The sequence below is a fragment of the Cygnus atratus genome, chromosome 27 (genome assembly GCF_013377495.2).
Source record: "Cygnus atratus isolate AKBS03 ecotype Queensland, Australia chromosome 27, CAtr_DNAZoo_HiC_assembly, whole genome shotgun sequence".
Taxonomy (NCBI): Eukaryota; Metazoa; Chordata; class Aves; order Anseriformes; family Anatidae; genus Cygnus; species Cygnus atratus.
In genome coordinates, this window is record NC_066388.1 from 4,732,615 (window position 1) to 4,753,171 (window position 20,557).

A 20,557-nucleotide genomic window follows, 5' to 3' on the forward strand; every position below is an offset into this window, starting at 1 on the left:
GCCGTTTCGGGGAGCAGCAGGCAGGCACACCCCCCCCATCACCGCCTCCCTGGGGCTGTGCGTTATGGGGAGGTGTAAAACCCGTTCCCTGGCGGGCGGCCTCCCCCTCCACCCTCACCCAGCCCCGGGGCAGTGCTTACAGCCTGCCCTGCTGCTTACACCCTGCCCTGCTGCTTACACCCTGCCCTGCTGCTTACACCCTGCCCTGCTGCTTACAGCCTGCCCTGCTCCCCCGGGGGGCCAGGCGGGGCGGTGACAGCCCCAAAAGGAAGAGCCGGAGGCTTCGAGCAGGGCAAGGATTTATTGAGCGCGGAGCAGGAGGGAGAAGCAACGCCCTCGGGGCGTCTCCCAAAGTCGGCCTGAGCCTGGCAGCGGCGCTGCGCCACCGTGCGTGTCCTCGGGGAGCGTGGCAGGACCCCCACGGCTGGCAGGCTCCTTTTTGGCCATGCCAAACCCCCCTGAACCCCCCCCCCCCCGCCACGGGCTGCCAAAGGGCTGAAGTCCAAGTGCTGCAGGGAGGCAGGATGCAGGAGGTTGCCCACCCCGTCCCCGTCCTGCTCTCCCCACCAAGGGGCTTTGTGGCGGCTGAACGCCCCCCATCCTGGGGCCGGCACCGCGGCGTGAAACCTCCGGGTAAAGCTCTCAGCAGACTTCGGGCCGCTGGTACTTCCAGAAGGCGATCTCGCCGTCGTCGCTGCAGGAGGCCAGCAAACCCGGCTCCTTGGGGTTCCAGGCCACGCAGTTGACGTCCTGCGAGTGCGCGCGGGGCACGTGGGCGGTGAGGCTGAAGGTGGGCTGCTGCGGCGTGGAGGAGGCGCTCTCCTCGAAGACGCGGATGGCGTCGTCGCCGCAGGCCGTGGCCAGCGCCCCGGTGAGGTGGCACCTGGAGGGGCGGGGGGGGGGGCAGCGCAAGGGGTCAGCCCAGCTCCTCCCGAACCAAGGGGAACCAAGGGGAAGCGGGGCCGCGCCGCCACGCACCACGCCACGTCGTAGATGGTCCTGGTGTGGTAGCCCGACAGGTTGCAGACGCACTTCCAGGTGGGGTCGGTGCCGCTGCACGCCACCCCTGGGCGGCAAGAGGAAAAAACCTCAGCGCCTGGGGTTTGCTGGGGGCGAATCGAGCAACGCCCCGGGTGCCCGGACGCGTTCCCTGCTGCTTTTCACGGGGCCGAGGGGCGCTCACCTTCCTCGTTGCCCGGCTTGTACTGCTGCCAGATGCGCACCGTCTTGTCGTCGCTGCAGGACGCCAGGCGCTCGCCGCCGCGGTCGAAGGCCACGCTCCACACGGTGGACTCGTGGCCCTCCAGCGTGGCGCAGCACACCCAGTCGTCCTCCTCCTCGCGGTACAGCTTCACCGTGTCGTCGTAGCTGGCCGAGGCCAAGAGCTGGGGGGGGGCAGGGGGTGCTGAGGCGCTGTGCACCCGCAGAAAACCCCCCAGCCCCGCGCCGGCGCCGCCCTCACCTCCTGGTTGGGGTGCCAGACCACGTGCTTGACGTCCTGCGTGTGCGAGTTGAGGACGCTGACGCACTCGTACTCCTCCTCCTCATCCACTGCGGGCACAACGCTCCCCGTTAGGGCGCTGGGGGGGGGTTGGGGGGGGGACAGCCAGCACGGGGCCACCCCGGGGCCGCCCCGCTCACCTTCCCACACCCAGACGCTCTTGTCGCGGCTGCAGGTGGCCAGCAGGTTACCCGAGGGGGCCCAGGCCACCGACTTCACCTCGTTCTCGTGCCCCTCCAGCGTGGTCACGCACTGCGGAGGGGACGCGGGGGGGTGGGGTCAGAGCGTGCCGGGGGCCGGCGGGCAGGGGGCTGCCGGGGGCCAGGGGCCTCACCTCGAAGCCGTCGTCGCCCTTCTTCCAGATGCAGGTGGTGGCGTCGAAGCTGGCGGAGGCCAGGTAGGAGCCGCAGGGCGACCAGGCCACGCGGCGCACCGTGCGCTGGTGCCCCTCGCCCAGCACCGCCCGGCACGCCCAGCCCGGCCCTGGGGCGGGGTTGAGGGGGTGGCTGCAGGCCCCGCCCATGCCCTCAGGCCCCGCCCCCAGCGCCACCCTGTCCTTTAGCCCCGCCCTCACGCCCTTGCTGCCCCCTTAGCCCCGCCCCTCCCAGCCCCACCCCTCTCCAAGACCCCTCCCACATAGTGCCTTTGGCCCCGCCCATAGGTGATGTGGTCCCGCCCATCCCCGCCCTCACACCCCTTGGCCCCGCCCCCCCACAGTTCTATGGCCCTGCCCTCAAACCCTGTAGCCCCGCCCTCACACCGTGGCCCCGCCCCTTCCCCAGCCCCTGTGGCCCCACCCCTCCCTTAGAGCTCCTATGGCCCCGCCCCCACACCCTGTGGCTCCTCCCCCAGTTCCCATGGCCCCTCCCTCACACCCCGTGGCCCCGCCCTCCCCATGTGGCCCCGCCCCTCCCACACAGCCCCTGTGGCCCCGCCCTCACACCCTCTGGCCCCGCCCCTCCCCACAGCCCCCTCACAGCCCCATGTCTCCGCCCACCGCTTGTGGCCCTGCCCCTCCCCTCCCCGTGACCCCACCCAGTCTCCTGACCCTGCCCCTCTCCTCCGTGCCCCCGCCCCCCCTCCCATGACCCCACCCCTCCCCGTGCCCCCCCTCCCAATGGCTCCGCCCCCTGTCTCCGTGGCCCCGCCTTTCCCCATGGCCCCACCCCCTGCCCTTACCCCACCCCCCTCCCCTTACCCAGTGACTCCGCCCCCTCCCCTCGGTGGCCCCTCCCCCGACCCCACCCCCTCTCCCCCTGCCCCCACCCCTCCCCAGGGCCCTGTCTCCTCCCCCACCCCCTCTCCCCGGGGCCTCTCCCCCTCTCCCCCTCCCTCCGGCCCCGCCCCCCCTCCCCGTGGCCCCGCCCCCTCCCCGTGGCCCCGCCCCCTCTCCCCCGCCCCTCCCCGTGGCCCCGCCCCCTCCCCGTGGCCCCGCCCTCTCTCCCCGCCCCTCCCCTTGGCCCCGCCCATTGCCCTTACCCCACTCCCCACCCTACCCTTGCCCCGTGACTCTGCCCCCTCTCCTCCGTAGCCCCGCCCCTTTCCCGTAGCCCCGCCCCTTTCCCCTAGCCCCGCCCCTTTCCCGTAGCCCCGCCCCTTTCCCCTAGCCCCGCCCCCTTCCCCTAGCCCCGCCCCCTCCCGCGGCCCCGCCCCCCGCACCTTCCCGCGCCCAGAGCCGCACGGTGCGGTCCCCGCCGCAGGACGCCAGGAGGCCGCCGCCGGGGCTCCAGGCCAGGAACCAGCAGCGGGCCTCGGGGTGCGCGGGCACCCGGCCCAGCGCCTGCAGCGCCTCCTTCATGCCGCCCGCCGCCGGAACCGGAAGCGGAACCCGCGCCGCGGGGCGGGGCCGGAAGCGGAACCGGAGCCCGGCCGGAAGCGGAACCGGGGCCGGGAGCCGGAGCCGGGGCCGGGGCCGGGCGCCATGTACACCCCCGGCGGGCCGGGGCTGCCCGGCGGGCGGCGGCGGCGGGGAGCGGCGGGCGGCGGGGCCGGCGGCGGCGGGGGGGGGCTGCCGAAGCAACCGGAGCGGAGCCTGGCGTCGGCGCTGCCCGGGGCGCTGTCCATCACGGCGCTGTGCACGGCGCTGGCCGAGCCCGCCTGGCTCCGCATCCACGGCGGCACCTGCGGCCGGCAGGAGCTGGGCGTCGCCGACGTGCTGGGCTACGTGGAGCCCGAGCTGCTGCGCGGTGAGACGGGGCGGGGGGGGGACCGGGGGCTTGGGGTCGGTCCCGGGGGTGGAGGGGCCGTGGGAAGGGGGTTAGGGGCAGGCCCCGGGGGTGGAGGGAGTGGGGTAGGGGTGCAAGGGCAGATCCCGGGGGTGCAAGGGCAGATCCCGGCGGTGCAAGGGCAGATCCCGGCGGTGCAAGGGGAGATCCCGGGGTGCAAGGGCAGATCCCGGGGTGCAAGGGCAGATCCCGGGGTGCAAGGGCAGATCCCGGGGTGCAAGGGCAGATCCCGGGGGTGTAAGGGCAGATCCCGGGGGTGTAAGGGCAGATCCCGGGGGTGTAAGGGCAGATCCCGGGGGTGTAAGGGCAGATCCCGGGGTGCAAGGGGAGATCCCGGGGTGTAAGGGCAGATCCCGGGGCTGTAGGGCCCGGGGGACGTGCTGGGTAGGAGCCGGTCCCCACGGGTGTAGGGGCCAGGGGAAGGGGGTTTAGGGGCCGACCCCGGGGGGTTAGGGGCCGGGGGAAGGGGTGTAGGGGCCGGTCCCGGGGGTTTAGGGGCCTGGGAAGGGGGTTAGGGAGTGGCCCCAGGGGTGTAGGGACCAGGGGAAGGGGTGTAGGGGCAGATCCTGGAGGTTTAGGGGCGGGGGAAGGGAGTTAGGAGCTGGTCCTAAGGTGTAGGAGCCAGTCGCCGGGGGTGTAGGGACCAAGGGAAGGGGGTTTAGGGGCAGATCCTGGGGGTTTCGGGGCAGGAGAAAGGGGTTAGGAGCAGGTCCCAGGGGTGTAGGTTCGGGCCCTGGGGATGTAGGGACTGGGGAACGGAGAGGAGGGTGCTCGGGTTCGTGCTCCCCTGGACTAGGCTGAGGGGAGGCCTCGCAGGCAGCCCCCAGTTTCCTCCCCGGGCAGCGGTGGGGCAGGCGCTGAGCTCTGCTCCCTGGGGACAGCGCCAGGAGCCGAGGGAGCAGCAGGGAGCCGGGACAGGGGAGGGTCAGGGTGGGCGTCAGGGAGGGGCCCTGCACCCAGAGGGGGTCGGGCGCTGGGACGGGCTCCCAGGGACGTGGGGGCTTCTCCCGGCTGGGGTTCACCACGGCTCAGTGCTGGGCGCTGCGCCTGGGCACAGCAACCCCATGGAGTGCCGCGGGACTGGGGCGGGGTGGCTGGGAGCTGTGCAGGGGGAAGGGATCTGGGGGTGCCGGCGGGTGCTCGCCTGGACACGAGCCGGCAGCGTGCCCAGGGGGCCAGGAAGGCCAGCGGCATCCTGGCTTGTATCAGAAACAGTGCGGCCAGCAGGGCCAGGGAGGTGCTCGTCCCCCTGTACTCGGCTCTGGTGAGGCCGCACCTCGAGTGCTGTGCTCAGCTTTGGGCCCCTCACCGCAAGAAGGACATCGAGGCCCTGCGGCGTGTCCAGAGCAGGGCTACGAAGGTGGTGAAGGGCCTGGAGCACAAGTCCTGTGAGGAGCGGCTGAGGGCACTGGGGGTGTTTGGTCTGGAGAAGAGGAGGCTCAGGGGAGACCTCATTGCTCTCTGCAGCTGCCTGAAAGGAAGCTGTGGGGAGCTGGGGGTCGGCCTCTGCTCGCGGGTAACTGTGACAGGACCAGAGGGAATGGCCTCGAGTTGCGCCAGGGGAGGTTCGGGTCGGAAATGAGGAGACATTTCTTCTCAGAGAGAGCAGTCAGGCGTTGGGACGGGTTGCCCAGGGAGGTGGGGGAGTCGCCGTCCCTGGGGGTGTTCAAGGAAAGGTTGGGCCTGGTGCTCGGGGACACGGTTCAGTGGGTGACGGTGGTGGTAGGGGGTGGTTGGGCCAGATGAGGAGGGCTTTCCCAACCCTGATGATTTCTGGAGTTCAGGAAGCGCTCGGACAGCGCTCAGGCCCACGGATTAATTTTTGGTGGTGCTGAGTGGAGGCAGCAGCAGGGCTCCGCACGGGTCCCCTCCAGCTCAGGTTATCCTGTGGGGCAGCCTGGTTTGAAGCTCCGCGTGCCCCCAGCGCCACACTTAGCGCTCCCAGGAGGCCCCAGGCTGTCACTCCAGCTCTGCGTGCCACCCGGGGCAGGCAGGCAGGCGGACGGACAGACAGACAGACAGCCCACTTGTACCCGCTGTGGCTTTTAGCCAAGGTTTCCACTTCCCCCGGGATCCCCCTCGCTTCTTCTCCTTCCGTGTTCGAGCCAGGAAGCGCTCGCACCGCCCCGTAGAGACTGGGAAGCACAAGAACGGCTCGGTGGTGAGATAAGAAGGGGAAGAAGGGAGCAGCGCCCTGCCCTCCCAGCACGGAGGGGTTTTGGGGTGGCAGCGGCCGAGCTGTGCCCTGTGCTGGGGGTGTTTGGGACGCGTGGTTCCGAGGGGCTCGTGCTGGCTTTGTCGCCCTGCCTTGGGGCTAGGAGCCGAATCCGGACGGGAAAAAAGCCCCGATCCGAGTGCTTTTTGCCTTTTTATTCATCCCTCTGACACACCTGGAGTTAAAGCCACGCGCCCGCTCCTCCTTTCAAGCAGCGCATCGCACGGCGTGGGCACCCTGCTGTCCCGGTGCCCCTGCTCCAACAGGCTGCTCACTTTCCTTCAGCTCGGGGCTCGCAGCGGGGCAGCCACCCCGAGCCCCTTTCCTTCTTCCTCTCCCCACCCACGGGTGTTTTTCTGGCGCAAACCCACCCGGTTTGCCCGCACAGCCTGGGGCAGCATCGTCCCCGCACGCCTTTAGGGCGAACGCCCTTCGTGTTTGCGGGGTCGCCGCGGCGCAGAGCCCCGCTGAGCTGCCAGGAAGAGCATCCCGCCACGTCTGCGCGCTAATTTTCCCCTAATTGAAGGGTTTGTCCCCAGGCCGGGTCAGGTGCTGCTCGTAAACAGCTCCCAGGGAGGTGACTCCTGGGGAGCCCGGCAGGGCGCTGCCCGTCCCGGGGCGGGTCCGGCGGCACCTTGGCCGGCCCGAGGGCTCGGCGTGCCTGAGGTACGGGTAAACGGGGTTAAATCCTGCGGGGTGAGGCTGTCGGCGTGCCCCGGCAGCACCAGGCTCGGACAGGGAGATGCGGGGCCAGGCTTCGTTCAGCTCCGAAGCTGAGCTCTGCTTGGGACCTCCCCTGCAGCGGGGCTGGTCGCCAGCAGGACGCGGTGTCAGAGCGAAGAGGCTTTCCAGTAAAATTCCCGGTTCAACATAAAATAAGGAACCTGCGCGGCCCGGTTTGCTGTCCCGGCTGCTCGGAGGCGTTCCCTTAGCTTTCATTTCCACCGCAGCGGCGCCCTACAAAAGGCGCTGCCCGGCTGCAGCGGAACAAAGGTCGGGTTTATGGAGGGCACTCAGAGGTGCCCAGCACGCACGGCACCAGGCCTCAAACCCCGGAGGAGAGCTCTGTGCGGGGTGAAACCGCCGTGCCCGTCGTGACACTGGGGAGGAGTTGGGTCAAAAAGGAAGCGCGCCGCTGGCTCCGCGGCCGCGTGGGGCCGACGTGGCCGTGCTCAGCAGCCCCATCTCCCCGCAGATTACTGCATGAACCCCCAGACCGTGCTGCTGCTCCGCGTCATCGCCGCCTTCTGCTTCCTGGGCATCATCTGCAGCCTCTCGGCCTTCCTGCTGGACGTCTTCGGGCCCAAGCACCCGGCGCTGAAGATCACTCGCCGCTACGCTTTCGCCCACATCCTCACAGGTAACGCCCGGCAGCACCGTGCGGGGCTGTCACTGCGGCTGCGCGGGGGGGGAAACCCAAATTTCTTTCCCCGGTCCGAGGAAAGGGGTTTTTCAGCTCGGGGCTGCGCTGCCCAGCCTACGCGCGGAGCTCTCCCATCGCTCCTTTTCCAGCCAGAGCAGCCTCAGAGGCCTCAAGGGCAGCTCTGACCTCCAAATCGGAGCTAAATCCGGGGGTAAGAGGTCAGGGATGAACATCAAGCGCCTCCAAACGGGCACGGAGCGGTGAGTTTTACTTCTCGAAGAGCTCCCGTGATGCAGAACCGTGCCCTTCTGGGGAAGGTCGGGTGCTGTGGGTCACCCTCGGGAGGCTGAGGGAAGTTTACGTCCCCGGCTCCCCGCCGGCGTTGGCCGTGTTGGAGTGCTGAGCTGCCGGGCTGAGCTGCAGTGCCCACAGTGTCGAGCTCAGGGTGCTGAGGTGTCCGTGGAGCTCCCTGTGGGTCACAGAAACCCTTGAGCCTCACGGCCTCGCTGCTCCTCCTCCTTTTTTCATGAGCCGGGCGAGCTGGTTTGCTTCCTCAGAGCCACACCAAAGGAGCTCCTTTATTTTTCTGCTGCTTTTCCTCCTTAGCCCAGCTCGCCAGCAGAGACTGGGACAAATACCCTTAGTTCAGCGTCCCGGCTCGAAGGGAGGTGCTGAGCACGCCCTGCCCCTTCTCCTCCTGCTGGCCTGGAGGCAGAGGGGAGGTTGGCCGTCAGGCTGTGCTCCTCTCCCCGCTGCGTGCCCTGCTTTCCTCCCTCCCATGATGAATTTCAGGCTTCTGGTACATCCACGGGCTGGGCAGACCCAATTTTGCCCCAATACCTCCCTCTCTGCCTGCTCCATGCCCCTGACAAACAGAGCACAGCCGCGGGGGGGGCTCCTGCCTTAGCCGCGAAGTAAATTTACTGCTTTTTATTTCTTCCCGGTGCCTCAACCTCTGTCCTTCCCCCCCGCGCCCCCAGTCCTGCAGTGCGCCACCGTCATCGGGTTCTGCTACTGGGCCTCGGAGCTGATCCTGGCGCAGCAGCAGCAGCACAAGAAGTACCACGGCTCCCAGGTCTACGTCACCTTCGCCGTCAGCTTCTACCTGGTGGCGGGGGCCGGGGGCGCCTCCATCCTCGCCACCGCCGCCAACCTGCTGCGCCACTACCCCACCGAGGAGGAGGAGCAGGCCCTGGAGCTGCTCTCGGAGATGGAGGAGAACGAGCCCTACCCGGCCGAGTACGAGGTGATCAACCAGTTCCAGCCACCCCCGGCCTACACCCCCTGAGGCCGCCGCGGCTCCGGGGCGCGGCTCCGTGCCCCCCGAAACTTGCCCTCGCCCGAGGCTGCCGGTCCCGGCTGCTTCACCGTCGGGGCACCGTGCCGGCTCTCCCGTGCGAAGGACTGGTTTTAGAGTTGGATTTAGAGACTGGGGGGGGGGGCGGGGGGCGGGGGGCGCGCTCCGAAGCCGCCCCCCGTTGCAGCAACCCCCGCGGTGCGGTTTTAACCCCGCGCTCCGGAGCGCCGCAGCTCCCCCGAGCCCTCCTTCACCCGCGGACCGAGGGCAGGCGGCGCCGGGACGGAGCCTGCGAGCTCGGCCCCAGCCCCGCCACGGCTGCGCCGCCGGGCACGCGCGCGTGCGAGCGTCTTTGTGCGCGTGGGGAAGGCGCCGTGGGAGAGGAGGGCTCCGCAGCACCCCCACGACGGGGGCAGGCACAGCACCGCCACCGCTCCCCTCCCGCGGCCCGTGCCCGTCGCGCCCGTTCTGCACTTTACTGGCGGGGCTCGCCACCCACCGGGGACGCTTCGAGGACGCCGCCGTGCCCGCGGTGAGGTTGGCAGGGGGAGGCGCGGCACCAGCTGCTGGAGGAGCTGCCCCGGGAGCGACCCGCACCCCTGCGGCACCCAGCTCCGTGCAGCACCGCTCCGGGGCTGCAAACCCAAGGGAAAAAACAAAAAACAAACAAAAACAAACAAACAAACAAAAAAAAACCCCGAGGTTTTTGTACGGCGCTGGCCCCGAGAAGCAGCTCCGAGGTGGGCGCCTGCGGCTGTAGCTTTTATGCAAGTTCCCGACCTCCGGGGAAATCGGACTGGTCTGCTTTTCGCTCCCTTTTAGTGGTTTTTTTCTGCCCCCGCTTTTAATTAATTAATTAATTCACCGCCCCGCTCCTCCGCCGGCCCCCCAGGGACGCTGCCGGGAGCCGCACGGTGCCGAGAGTCCCGCAGCCAAACCGAGACGGCAGCCAGCAAGGAGAGCAGCCTTGGTTTGGGGCCGTTTGGGGCTGTTTGGGGCAAATCGAGCGGGGGAAGCTGCGCGGGGCGGGGACGCCAGCCTGGAAAGCCCCAGGGAGCAGCGGGGGGGCTCCAGGAGGAGTTTTAGGGCAGGCACGCTGCGCGATGCTGCTCCCCTCTTCCTGACGCTTCTCCCCCTGTTCCCTGCCACCGGCTGCTTCGTCCCGCTCGCTCCTCTTCCTCCCGCACCCCACAGCAGATTCGGCCGCCCGCTGGGGCTCAGGATGTGAGCGGGGTGGCTCCGTCACAGCCCCAAAACCATCGGGGTTTTGATCCGGGCACCGGCAGCGCGATCTGAAGGGTTCAGCACGGCCCTGGCGCGGTTCTCCCCGTCCCTCCACCCCGCCGCTGCCCCCTCGGCCAAAAAAAAAAAATCAGGTCTGGGGGTGTTGGGGCATCCGGAAAATGATTTGGGTTTCCACCCCCCCGCCCCCGGTGCCTCTATGCAAGAGAGGGCTCGTCTGTAAATAGTCTTGTGCATAAACACTGTATTTCTGTAAAAACCCCAAAAAAGGAAAAGGGCGTGACGCCCCCCGCCCTACTAACAAATGTAGCCCCAGGAGGTCGGGGCAGGACGCAGGGAGGTCCCCGAGGCGTTGGGGAGGGGGGTCGCGGGGGCCACGTGTCCCCCCCTCTGTCACCATCCCCGTGTCCCCCACGTCCCGCGCCTCGGCCCCGTCCCGCGCCCTGCCCTTTTCCAGAGGAATAAACCCGTGTACAGAGTGCCCGGTGCCTGCCTGCGCTTTGTTCCCAAAACCGGGGGTGGGGGCGGGGGGATCGCGGCCGGGTTTTCTCCTAAAGCCGGGCGGGGGGCTCCGCGCTGCTCCCCCCTCTTGCTGCTCTGCTCCCCGATAAACCCCCGCGCCCCGATAAATATCCCCGCTGTCTGCCGCTGCCCTGCGCCCCACTCATCGGCACCCTCCTAAGTCCCCCCCCCGCACCCTGTGCCCCCCGATCCTTGCACCCCTATAAAGGCCTGCGCCCCCCCACCCCAATAACTGGCCCTGCCCTGTGCGCCCCAAGAAATGCCCTCGCCCGCACCCCATTGCCCTGCACCCCTCTAAGTGCCTGTGCCCCAAACCCCAAGAAACGCCCCTGGCCTGCGCCTGCTGCCACGCACCCCAATAAATAAAGGCTGGTGCCCCCACCCCAATAAATAAAGACCTGTGCCCTCTGCACCCCAATAAGTAAAGGTCAGTGCTCCCACCCCAATAAAGACCCGTGCCATACACCCCAATAAATAAAGGCCTGTGCCCCCAACACCCCAATAAATAAGGGTCTGAGTCCCCACACCCCAATAAATAAAGGCCGGTGTCCAGCACCCCGACAAATAAAGGCCTGTGCCATAGACCCTAATAAATAAAGCCTTGTGCCCTGCACCCCTATAAATAAAGGCTGGTGACCCCCACCCCAATTAATAAAGTCCTATGCCCCCATATCCCAATGAAGTCCTGTGTACCCCGATAAATAAAAGGTGTGTACCCTGCACCCCAATAAAGGGCTGTGCCCCCGGCACCCCAAGAAATAGTGGCCTGTACTCCTGCACCCCAATAAATAAAGGTTGCTGCTGTGCACCCCAATAAATAAAGGTCTGTGCCCCTAACCCCCAATAAATAAAGGTCTGTGCTCCCTGGACCCCAATAAATACAGGCTGCTGCCACAAACCCCGATAAATAAAGCCCTGTGGCCCCTGTACCCCAACAAACACAGGCCTGTGCTGTGCACCCCAGTAAATAAAGGCCTGTACCTGCACCCCAGTAAAGGGCTGTGCCCCCAGCACCCCAATAAATAATGCCCTGCAATCCTGCACCCCAGTAAAGAAAGGCGAGGTGCCCCCCCACCCCAATAAATAAAGGTTGCTGCTGTGCACCCCAATAAATATAGGCCTGTGGCCCCCCCACCCCAATAAATAACGGCCGGTGCCCCGAACCCCACTAAATAAAGCCCTGTGACCCCTAAACCCCAATAAATAAAGGTCTGTGCGCCCTGGACCCCACCAAATACAGGCCTGTGCTGTGCACCCCAATAAAGAAAGTCCCGTGGCCCCCCCACCCATAACCGAAGCCCTGTGCCCCCCCCCCCCCAGCCCGCCCCAGCCCCGCCCCCAGCCCCCTCTCCCCGGGCGGGGCCGCGTCCCCGCGCCAGGCCCCGCCCCCTCCCGCACTGTCCCCGCCCACTCCTTAGACCCCGCCCACCCACCCCCTCCCCACCCAATCGCCGCGCGGGGCGGCGGCGGCGGCGCCCAATGAGGAGCGGGCGGCGCGGCGCGCTGACGTCAGACGCCGCGCGACGGCGGCGGGGGCAGAGCGGCGGCATGTTGCAGCCGCGGCGGCCGCTCCTCGGCCTCCTCGCCCGGGCCTCGCGCCTGGGCCTCCGCCCGCCGGCCTCGGGCCTGCCGCCGCCTCCTCCCCGCCCTCCTCCTCCTCCTCCCGCCGGGGGCCAGGCGGGGCGGCGCGGCCTGCTGGGCCTGCTGGGCCTGCTGCAGTGCGGCTCCGGCGGCGGGCAGCGGGCGAAGAGGCCTCGGCGGGGCCGGCAGCGGGGGGGCGGGGGGGCTGAGGAGAGGGGAGGGGGGCGGCGGGCAGGAGGAGGAGGAGGAGGAGGAGGGCCCGGGGGGGGGCGGGGGCTGGCCCGGGGCCGCCCCGCCCTCGCCGCCGCCCGCCTCATGGCCGCCCTGGCCGGGGTCTTCGTGTGGGACGGGCAGCGCATCGAGGAGGAGGAGCTGCAGCGGTGCGTGCCCCCCGACACCTCCCCCCACGCCCCGCTCCGAGGGTCCCTGCCCCGCCCCACGACCCCCCCCGTGTCGGAGGTTCCGCCCCCCCCCCCCCCCCCCCCGGGTCCTGGCGGGCCCCCAAGTCAGAGGGACCCCCCTCCCCCCCAAACTTCTCGGGGTGCCCCCTGAGCCCCCGTGTTTAGGGGGGGGGGCAAATTCTTGGCGGTGTCCCTGAGCCCCCACACCTGGGGGTGGGCCCCGAGCTCTTGGGGGTGCCCCTGTGCTCCCCCCCACGCCTGAGGGTGGTCTCGATGGAGGGTCCTTGCCCACCCCATGAGCCCCCCATGTCAGAGGCCCCCCCACCACATTCCTGGGGCTGCCCCCTGAGCCCTCACACCTGGAGGTATCCTCAAGCTCTTGGGGGTGCCACTGACCCCCACCCCCCCCCCCCCCATGCCTGAGGGTGGCCCCAAACCCCCCCGTGGAGGGTCCTTGCCCACCCCCTTGGCAGAGGGTCCCCCACAAACTTGGGATTGCTCCCTGAGCCCCTATTCCTGGGGGTGTTCCCCAAGCTCTTGGGGGTGCCCCTGACCTCCTCCCCCATTCCTGTGGGTGCCCCTCAAACCCTCACAAGGTCCCCAACTCTCCCCCTTACCACAAAATCCTGACTCTTGTGATCCCCCCAAAGCCCCCCTGACCCCCCCCAGGCAAGGGGTTAACCGCAAAACCCCCAGGGAATGCACCCAATCCCCCCCCCCCCCCCCCAACAGGGTGCCCCGTGCTGGGGGTGTCCCACCAGACCCAAACGTGTGGAGCACCCCCCCCCCCCCCCCCGACACCCTGTGGTGCCCTTGCTATGGTGGCATGAGGACAGTTTGGGTCTTTTTGGTGCTTTTTGGAATCGTCCCCGGCTTCGTTGCAGTGTAATTAGTGAGCGTGGGCTGGGACTTGGGGGGGGGGGGGAGTAATTAAAACTTAATGGGCAGCTCTGGCACGCGGCGGCAGCGTCGCCTTTTCCTCCTCTTCAATTCCAGCTCCCGGCGCCTCGAGCGCGCGGCCGCGCCGTCCTGTGGGTGCTCAGTACCCTGTAGGAGCCCGGTACCCGGCGCTGCACTAAGGAGCTTAGCTAATATCCAATTAAATCCTCGCCTTAATGAGGCCCGCCCCTCGCTTGCGCCCCTTCGCCCCGCTTTGGGGCACCTTGGGGCGCTTCAGGTGTGCGCCGATGACCTTTACGCGGCCCGGGAGAGGAGAAATCCCTCTTTATCCCCGAGGGAGGCGGCTCGCCCGCGTGCCGCGAGGTGTTTTGGGGCGACACGGGGGCAGCAAACCCGGCGCGGCGCTTTGTGGTGGCCTCAGCAGGGCTTGGATTAGGCGTGGGATTAAGCTCGGGGCCGAGCCGCTCGCTTCAAGGTTACGGGGACGGTCCCGATCCCCAGCCCCTCCCGGTGCCCTCGCCTTGATGTCCCCGCTCGCTGCTCCCCTCCTCGCGCCTTCGCTCTGGGTTTGGGGTTGCAGGCCCTGGGCCGGTTTCCTCGGGAGCCAGCAGGGTGTGACGTGCGCCTCGGGGGGTGAAAGCGAAATGTTTGCCGTGCAGCTCGTCCGCGGTTCGGGGCTTCGGGACGTGGAGGGGGAAAGGAGGGAGGAAGCGCAGGAGTTTGGGGCAGAAATGCCCGCGAGCCGCTGGGCTCCGAGCCCTCAGCCTTCACCGAGCACTTGATCTCGGCAGCTGCGGCAGCGCAGGCCCGTTTTGGGGGGAATTTAAGCTGTTTTGTCGCGTTTTTACTCCTCACACGCCTCAAGGGTCGGGAGGGAGGAAGGGGCGTGCTTCCCAGCAGGTGCTGCCGCTGGGTTTGGTTCGGTTCGGTTTGGTTCGAAGCTCGCTGACGCCTCAGGCAGAGGTCAGCCTGACCCCGGGGCCCTGCGGCGGGGCCCGGCTGCTCCGGCGCGCCCGAAATAAATCGCGGGGCCTGGCGCTGGCACCCGCTGGGCACGGGGCTGGAACGCTGCGGCTCTTGGCGTCTCCGCTCGCGGGACAGGGGCCGGCTCACGAGGGATGGGGCCAAGCCCTACGGAGGGAGCGGTTCCCCCTCCGTTCCCCGTATTTATCGGGGTGCAGCTGCCTCCTTCCGCCTCCCTCCCTGTAAATCTGCGGGGTTTTGTTCCCGGAGCGGGAGGCGCCAGCGAACAGGATCACAGCGTGACGCTTTCGGAGCAGGAGCAGCGCAGGCTGGGGGCTCCCCGGCACCCCCATCCTGCCCTCACCCGACGAGCGAGACCTGCCTCGCAGCTCCCAGCCGGCGGTTTCATTAAGGCCGATGCTGATTACCCCACGTAATTAGCATCTCGGGGCAGTGGCGGGGCTGGAGGCGCTGCAGGCAGCGAGCGGGGACCCCGTGTCCGCGGGGGCTGCACCGCGAGCCGGGCCGGAGGTTTGATTGTGGGGCGGCGCAGGTGGGGGCTGCAGCCCCAAACGGACGGGTTTTCCTTTTCTGACGTTTTCTTTTTGGGGTTTTGGTGGTGTGCAGAGCCCCTCGTGCTGTCCTCCCGCTGTGGGGGAGGCCGGCGGTCCTCTTTGCCTTACAAACACCAGCTGCCACGTGCAGCTCGGGCTCCTGGGCTGCCGCAGCCCCGGAGCAGCGCCGGTCCCTCTTCAGCCCCCCCCATCTCCTCTCGGGGTGCTGCGGGGTCTCCGTCCTCCCCCGAGTGCCACCCCGTCCCTGGCCGCTGCTCCTGCGCTGACTCAGCACAGCCCCGGTGCTGGTGCCGCGAGCGCTCGGTCGCTGCCTTCCCCAAATGCTTCTTCCTCGCGCCCCTCCTTCCCCGGGCTCCTCCCGCTCGCAACGAAACCGACCCCGCTCTGGAGGTGCCGCCGGGAGGTTTGGCCGCCCCCCTCCTCTCGGGGAGAAGCGTGCCTGCTCTCGCAGGGCTCTGCCCGGCCGCCCTCGGGCACTTCCCCTGAGAAGCAGCGGCTGTGAGGCAGCTGCTCGTGTCCCGGGGGGGTTCCGTTCCTCTCCTGGAAGGAAGAGCCCCGCCGTGGGTCGTGCAGCCCCTGGCGACTGCTTTTAGCCACGGAGTCGGCTCCCGCTGTAGGGGGACGCGTGGGGAGCCCCTTCCGAACGCACCAGAGTGAAGGTTTTGATGCTCTGTAGTAACACAGGACCCTCGGGACCAAAGTTAAAGGCCTGGGCAAGCCGCAGCACCTGGCTGGCTGCGTGTTTCACGTCCCAGCGAGCGATCCCTGCACGGGGCAGCGCCCTTCCTGCAGCACCGAGCCCCAGGCCCTGCCTTTAGCTCGCCGAGAAGGTTTTGCAGGTCTCCCGGGCTCCGTCCGTCGCAGGAAAGCTCCGTCCCGTGCCCGGGTTCGTCTCTAACTGTGCTCTGCGTCCCCCCAGCTCGGCGCAGGAGATGAAGCACATGGAGAACATCTCGGCCATGCTTCGCGGCGGCTCCCCGGACGAGTACCAGCGGCCGGACCCCGCGTCGGAGCGGGACGCGGTGCGCGCCCCCGGGGAGCAGCCCTGGGAGATGATCATGGACAAGAAGCACTTCAAGCTCTGGCGGCGCCCCATCGAGGGCACCCACCTGTACCAGTACCGAGGTACCGCCTGCTCTGCTCCGCCCCGCGCGCGGCTTCTTCCCCACATCCGGCACCGGCTGCGCCCCGTGCGTCCCGCCTGGCCTCTGTCTGGAGGAAAAAATGTGAAATCCCGTCCTTTACTTCCCCCTCCACGCGTCCCGTCCCCTCACAGCCCTTCGGGGGGGTCGCAGCCCCAACGCCTGCCTTGCTGCAGCAGGACGAGAAGGGAAGGTCGGTTTGTGGGGTGTAAAAACTTGCGTTTGCCCGTGACTGAAAGCTTTCTCTTTGCTGCAGTGTTTGGGACGTACACAGACGTGACTCCCAGGCAGTTCTTCAACGTCCAGGTGAGCGGAAGTCCGCCTGTGTGGTGGGGTAGGGATGAAGCCCTGCTGCCAGGGGGGTGGGGGAGAGAAATGGTGAACGGCGTCCGTCTGCGTGACCTCCCCCGACCCAGGACAGCTCGTAGCGTAGACCAGAAGCAGGACAAAGTTATCCCACGCCCTGGTCGGGTTCCGCTGCTCATCCCGGCTGGAAGCGAGGCGTTGGCACACGCGGGCTGCGCCGTGCTGCAGGAATCCTCCAGATCCCTGCTCCTGCCTCCCTCCCACGAGCCCTGCGGGGCAGCGTAGCCCTCCTCCGCTTCCCCTTCTCCCGGCATCGCCCAGGAGTCTTTAATTCCTCGGTGTTAGGAGCCGTGGCCGTGGCGAGGTGTGTTTCCACGGGGTGAGGAGCCAGGGCTGGGGATTGTCCGGCAGCGATGCTGGCGGTTACGTGTGGTTCTGACTCAGCCTCTCCTTGCTGCCAGCTGGACACCGAGTACAGGAAGAAGTGGGACTCGCTGGTCATCAAGCTGGATGTCATCGAGAGAGACCTGGCCACGGGCTCCGAAGTGATTCACTGGGTGACCCACTTCCCGGTGAGGGAGTCCTCCTCCTTTCCCCTTCTGCTCCCTCACCACGCCTCACGAGCAGGCGGGACTGACGCCGGCTCTCTCTCTCCCCCCAGTACCCAATGTATTCACGAGACTACGTCTACGTTCGCCGCTACAGCGTGGACAAGGAGAACAACCTGATGGTTCTGGTGTCGCGGTACGTGTGCGCCGGGTCGGCCTGGCCAAGCTCCCGAGGTCTTCCTGCCAGGTTGCGAGGTCGTCGGTGCCCCTTGATCCCCTGGGTCTCACGCCAGGGTCACGTCCTGCCCCGCAGCTGAAGCAGCGGGATGGCTCGAGCTTCTGGTTTTTGTCCGGTTGAGTCACGGCAGCGCTTGGCCTTCGTTTCCCACCCGTAAAACGAAGCTGAGACCAACTTTTAAGAGCTGGGTGTAGGTTCAGTGAGGTTTTCTGAATCTCCTTCGAAACCTGAAGGAGCTCTCTTGGAAATCCAGCCTCGTTCTCAAAAACCTGGCTCTCCAGTTCCCACCCCGTCCAGGTCAGCCGGTGCTCGGTGCCGTCCCTGGCCGGAGCTCTGACGCCCCCTCTCTGTCCCTGCAGGGCTGTGGAGCACCCGAGCGTCCCGGAGGACCCGGAGTACGTTCGGGTGAGGACCTACGAGTCCCAGATGGTTATCCGGCCGCACAAAACCTTTGACGAGGTACGTCTCGGGGGGCTGGGAGGCGCGGGTGCGAGGCTGCTTGTCGCGATCTAGGGGGTAGGGGCTGGAAGTGCTGGCCCGGGAGCTCGAGGCCCTTCCTACAGGAGTTGGGTGCCCCTGGGGAGCCAAACGCGTCGCTCCAGGACCCGGATGCCTTTCTAAAAAGCCTCGAGCCTCTCAAGTCTTGTTTCTAGTGCTCGATGTTCTCACAAGTGTCGCTGGATCTCTGCAGGCCGCCTAGAGCCTGAAGGGGCTGCATGGGGTCAGTGCAGGTGCCCGACTCCTTCCTTCTCCACGAAACCTTCTCCAAAAACTCCCCGTGTGCTCTCACGGGGTCTTTCCTGCTCTGCAGCACCACGGTGCTTCCCTCTTTAATGCTTCATCCGATGCCTGAGAGCCAGCGGCGCTCGCCGTGGGGGCTGTGGGCGGCCTGCCGGGCCGGGCTCACGGAGCCGCCTCCTTTTCCAGAACGGTTTCGACTACTTGCTGACGTACAGCGACAACCCGCAGACGGTGTTCCCGCGGTACTGCGTCAGCTGGATGGTCTCGAGCGGTGAGTTGCTGCCTGCGGCCTTGGGGAGCGCCGACACGGCCCTTGGCGGGACGTCCCGCCGCCTCCTCGCTCTGGGTGCCCGTGGGCGCTCCCCCCCTTCCCCTTCCTGAGCCCCCTCGGGGCAGGAAAGATGTAAAATAGCTTAAAAACGGAGCCTGCCTTGGTCTGGGGGGTTTGGGGGCTGGTCCCATCTCGCAGGCTCTGCCTGGCTTACGGGCTGCGAGGAGGAAAGAGTCCAGGCAGAATGGAAACACAGCAGGATCCTCTTTTTTTTTTTTGTTGTTGTTTTTTTACTAAAATGAGCTGGTGTTTCCTTACTTCAGAGCAGCATTAGCCTTGGAGCAGCTCTGGGCTGTCGTTCTTCCATGTTATGTCAGCAAACGGGGGAGAAAACTGGCTTTTGTTGAGCGCAGCACCTGTCGAGGCTCCCACCATGGGGCCAGCTTTAGGGGGAGGGGGAGAAGGACACTTGTAGGGTCCCTGAGGCCTCCAGCTGCTCCTCGTCGCTGGTGGCACCTCGAGGAGGGGGGGGATAAAACCAAAACCAGCTTCTTGCGAAAGCTGGTCTTTTTTTTCTCTCTTTTTTCCTCCCATCACGTGCTTTGCGGTAGACGGTGGAGTCTGACTACCTCCGCTCACCGCACGCAGCACCCCGACCTCCTGCCCTGCCCCTCCCTGCTGCCCCCCCCCAGCCCTCCTTTTACCCCATGGCCTGGTTTTGCCTGGTTTGAGCCGCTCAGTGCCCCCCCCTGGGGGGGGCTGGGGGCAGCACCCCCAGGCCCCCCGTAACCGCGCTGGGGCGGCGCTCGTGCTTCTCAGCTCTTGCCGTGAGCGCTGGGTGTGCTGCAGCAGGGCTTTAACCGCGGGGAGCTGCGGGGTGGGGGGGAGGGAAGCTTTTAGGAACCCCCTGGTGGGGCTGAGCGGGGTGGGTTTCAGCCCCGCAGCACCTCGGCTCCCAGCCGGGCTTGCTCCAGAGCCACCTGCGGCAGCGCTGGGGCACGAGGGCTCCGCCCGGGGCTGCCAGGAGCTTGGCCCTGACCTCCTGCGCGCTCTGTGCCCTTCCTGCAGAGACCAGAGCCCTCCGTGAGTCGAGGAGAGAGGTGTTTTCATTGAAAATTAAAAAAAAATAATAAAATACACCCCCCCCCCCCCCAAAGTGCCCTGTACTTGTTCTCCACCAATCCAGAGCCTGTTTCAGCCAGGCTGTCGGGGCTGGTTCACCGCCGGGCACATCTGCGGCGAGGGAGCCTCGCTGCCTTGCGGTTGCGCTGAACTTGGGGCCGGGGGCAGGAAATGGAGCGGGGGGGGGTGGGGGGGGGGAAGAGAACCCAAACCGAAAAAACGCCTCCGTGGGGCCGCTCTGAGGGGAGCTGGGTGTCAGCCCCGGCGGCTGCTGGCGAGGGGGGGAAATAAAGAGAAAGGAGAGCGGGGAGGGGGCGGGTGGCTCCCGGCGGTGCTGAGCGCCGCTCACCGCTGCCTTCTCCCCGCAGGTATGCCCGACTTCCTGGAGAAGCTGCACACGGCGGCCCTGAAGGCCAAGAAGATGGAGATCGAGGTGCGGGACTATATGGCTGCCAAGCCCCTCGAGAGGGCGAGGGCAAGGCCGGCGTGCCCGCGGCCGAGCACAAGAGCGAGGGCAGCTGCAGCCCTGCCCAGCTGGAGTACGCCTAGGGCGGCCGCGGGCGCCTCGGCTCCGATTGTTTTCCCCCTCCCCACGAGCTCAGCGGCCCCTCCGCGGGCAGCCTGAGGCCGGGGAAGGGGGGTGCTGGCCCCCCCCCCGGCGTCCCTCCGTGGCCAGACCGCTGCAGTGTCGTGTCGTGTAACCGCCCCCACCCCCCCGTACCCGTCGGTACCCCCGCCCCACAAAGGGAGCACCACCTTTATTTGGGGCCGGCAGCGGCGCCCCGTCCTGCCCCTGTCCCTCCTCATCTCTGCACTCCGGCACCCAAAAAATTTCGGGGTCTCACCAGACATCGCGGCCCTGCGCTGCCAGACTTTACCTAACGCCCGATTTGGGGCCCCCGAGGGATCAGCGCCACCTCACCGCCTCGTTGCTGGTTCATTTCCACCGAAAGACCTCTCGCCACGGGCTGGACTGGGCAAACTGGGCAAACTGGGGAAACGACTTCCCGAGCTGGTTTTTAGCTGCTGCTGCTTTGTAGGGGAGGGCAGAGCTCGGGGTAACCGGGGGGGAACCTTTCTGCCAGCGCCAACCGGGGCGCCGCAGCCCCGCTCCCCAGCATCCCTGCGGCATGGGGGGGGGACCCCAAAACCGCGACCCCCCCGTGGTGTCACCGGGCTTATCTGGCTGGGGGGGCGCGGCGTGGGGGGCGCTGGGGGCGGGGGGCTCTGTAGGATGGCAGAAAATCACAAATAAACGGTCTGTGGTAGCAGCAGCCCCGCTGCTGGGTGGTGGCGAGCGCCTGGCGGTACCGTGAGTCCATACAAACGGCCCCCAAAATACTGGGGTGCGACCCCCCCCAGCCGGGGGGGCAGCTCTGGGCTGCCAAAACCCCTAGAAAGGGA

General features: G+C 67.6%; 3 protein-coding genes across 3 annotated transcripts; 2 read left to right on the plus strand and 1 right to left on the minus strand.

The window, feature by feature from the left end:
• Positions 1-282: 282 nt before the first annotated feature.
• Positions 283-3,331, minus strand: CIAO1 (cytosolic iron-sulfur assembly component 1). Its single transcript, XM_035568748.2, has 7 exons — positions 3,161-3,331; positions 1,836-1,984; positions 1,642-1,753; positions 1,463-1,551; positions 1,184-1,385; positions 979-1,066; positions 283-883 (listed from the first exon to the last, which is right to left on the minus strand). The coding sequence occupies exons 1-7, from the start codon at positions 3,297-3,299 to the stop codon at positions 643-645; spliced, it is 1,020 nt and encodes a 339-aa protein (XP_035424641.1). The 5' UTR covers positions 3,300-3,331; the 3' UTR covers positions 283-642.
• A 91-nt stretch (positions 3,332-3,422) lies between these two features.
• TMEM127 (transmembrane protein 127) lies at positions 3,423-10,322 on the plus strand. The gene is made up of 3 exons (XM_035568747.1): positions 3,423-3,687; positions 7,137-7,301; positions 8,285-10,322. Exons 1-3 carry the CDS (start codon positions 3,423-3,425, stop codon positions 8,590-8,592), a joined length of 738 nt encoding a protein of 245 aa, XP_035424640.1. The 3' UTR covers positions 8,593-10,322.
• Positions 10,323-12,222: 1,900 nt separating this feature from the next.
• Positions 12,223-19,835, plus strand: STARD7 (StAR related lipid transfer domain containing 7). Its single transcript, XM_035568749.2, is given in 9 exon segments — positions 12,223-12,326; positions 15,705-15,910; positions 16,184-16,233; positions 16,695-16,805; positions 16,895-16,977; positions 17,379-17,478; positions 17,947-18,031; positions 19,522-19,617; positions 19,620-19,835. Coding segments are annotated over 9 exon segments (879 nt in total). The 5' UTR covers positions 12,223-12,261; the 3' UTR covers positions 19,703-19,835.
• Positions 19,836-20,557: the final 722 nt, after the last annotated feature.